General features: G+C 58.7%; 1 protein-coding gene across 1 annotated transcript in view; it reads left to right on the top strand.

Annotated features, from left to right (window-relative positions):
- Positions 1–274: 274 nt before the first annotated feature.
- Positions 275–2002, top strand: part of TP53I11 (tumor protein p53 inducible protein 11) — a gene marked incomplete at its 3' end in the record, with an annotated part of 2264 nt that continues 536 nt past the window's right edge. Inside the window, exons 1-3 of the mRNA XM_010144666.1 lie at positions 275–403; positions 1364–1422; positions 1917–1965. Of these exons, the coding sequence (XP_010142968.1) occupies positions 275–403; positions 1364–1422; positions 1917–1965 (237 nt within the window). The remainder of the gene's footprint in view (positions 404–1363; positions 1423–1916; positions 1966–2002) is intronic.

Raw genomic sequence — 2002 nt, 5'->3', positions numbered from 1 at the left:
CTGCTCTCATTTTTCTTCCCCTCTCTGCAGATCTGGTGACAGCAGGAGCATCCTGAGATGAGCTGCCCGTAGCTGGGGTGAGCCCTGCTGCCAGGGCTCCCTGTGCCGGGATGATGAGGACCCGTCTGCCGGCCTAACAGGAAGATTTTGTGGCAGTGGTTGCTTTTTTTCCCCTTTCCTGAACCTTGAGGAATTTCATGTGACAGCAGAGCCACGTCCCGCTCCTCGCCTTGTGCCACCTTGAAGCCCAGGGCTCAGTGGTGGAGGCACCACCATGGCGGCCAAGCAGCCCCCGCCGCTGATGAAGAAGCACAGCCAGACCGACCTGGTCAGCAGGCTGAAGACACGCAAGATCCTGGGGGTCGGCGGGGAGGATGATGACGGAGAGGTTCATCGCTCAAAGGTGAGGGCAGGGGAGAGGGAAGTGCATGTGCAGTGATGATGAAGAGACTTTCTGCCTGGGCAAACTGAGGTGGTGTGGGGGTTTTTAGCACCCACCTTCTGCAGCTTCTTTGGTGAAAACAGGGCTCCCAGCTCCATGGGGCTTCTGTGAAGGGAAGGTTTAGAGCAGAAGAGCACTGAGCAGCGGCTGAGAGACCTAGGAGGGGGTTCATCCTGGGGGAAAAGGAGGGTCAGGGGAACTTTCTGGCTCTCTACAACTCCCTGACAGGAGGTTAGAGGTGGGGAGTCGGTCTCTTCTTCCCAGGAACAATCGACAGGATGAGAGGAACTGGCCTCCATAATCCATTCTGTAATTGTGTTGTGGAGATGCCTGTGAGTTAGCTCAGAGCTGCTGGCATAGGACCATGCCACCACCAGTGGCTTGAATACTGAAGCCAAAATTTGAGCAGTACCTCTTGGGACAGGCCTGAACTACACTCAGCCAACCTGTTCCAATGAAATACCAGAGCTGGAGGACAAGGGTGGGTCCCCCAGGACACCTGTCCTGGAGGGTCTCTGGAGAACTTGCTGCCAGGGCATTGCCTGGGAGCAGCGCAGAGCTCTCTGCAACCAAAAGCTCCCCCAGTACATTTTCCTGTCGTTGGTCTATGCAGCCTCCCCATCCTTGTGCTTTGGGGTAGTCGGGGCTGGGCACTGCTCTGGGCAGCCCAAACGGGGGAGCAGGATGGATGCTGTGACACCCCAAGGTGGCTGGTCCCAGTAAGGGAGTGGTAGAGGCTGCAGCTGCTGGTGGTAAGGCAGCCTGCAGCTGGTGTCGGGACCAGAGGGTCACAGGTGATCCCTTCTCCTGGTCCTCTTGAAGCCCTGCATGGGGTGGGTATGGTATTTTGGCTGGTGAGTGCTGCCTAAAGGCTGGGGAAGGGTCTGCTCAGCCACCTTGTGTCTTGTTTTTGAATTTCAGATTAGCCAGGTACTGGGAAATGAAATCAAGTTTGCTGTCCGGGAGCCGCTGGGGCTCAGGTAAGAGATTGTGTTCCGTCACCTTGGAGCTGGGCTGTCTGAGAGCCATTGGCTGCAGCATCCCTGACAGCTCTGGCCGTGCCAGCATTATCGCTCCTCGCGGAGGACCAGACCAGCTCTGCTTTTCTCCCCCATCAATCAGTGCAGGGCTGTCAAGCTCTTGTTCCACAGCAGGTGCTGGGAAACACAGGGCCTGCGGCAGGAGCTCCTGGTCTCCGGTGTGACAGGGTGGGGACCCCGCTCTGTCCTCTCGGCAGGGTCACTTCGTGCCCCTTCCCGGTGATGAGGGTTTCGGCTCTGTCCATCCAGTGAGGCCGGTCTGCCCTGGCTGAGGCTGGGGCTGGCAGGGTGTGGGGGGCCAGGAGGCTCATGGCTGCCCTGCTTGTGCTCGAGGGGAGGACGAAGGCTGGTGACCAGGCAGGCAGCCAGGAATGGTTCACGATGGGGTTGTCCCTGTGCTCATGCTGGGTCCTCTTGTCTCCCCTCTCGCACAGGGTCTGGCAGCTGGTGTCCGCCGTCATGTTTTCCGGGGTTGCCATCATGGTAAGTGACGGATGTGGTCCTGGGCACCGGTGCCAAA

This window comes from Buceros rhinoceros, unplaced genomic scaffold, assembly GCF_000710305.1.
Source record: "Buceros rhinoceros silvestris isolate BGI_N320 unplaced genomic scaffold, ASM71030v1 scaffold25871, whole genome shotgun sequence".
Lineage (NCBI taxonomy): Eukaryota > Metazoa > Chordata > Aves > Bucerotiformes > Bucerotidae > Buceros > Buceros rhinoceros.
This window is presented reverse-complemented; position numbering and strand designations above follow the sequence as displayed.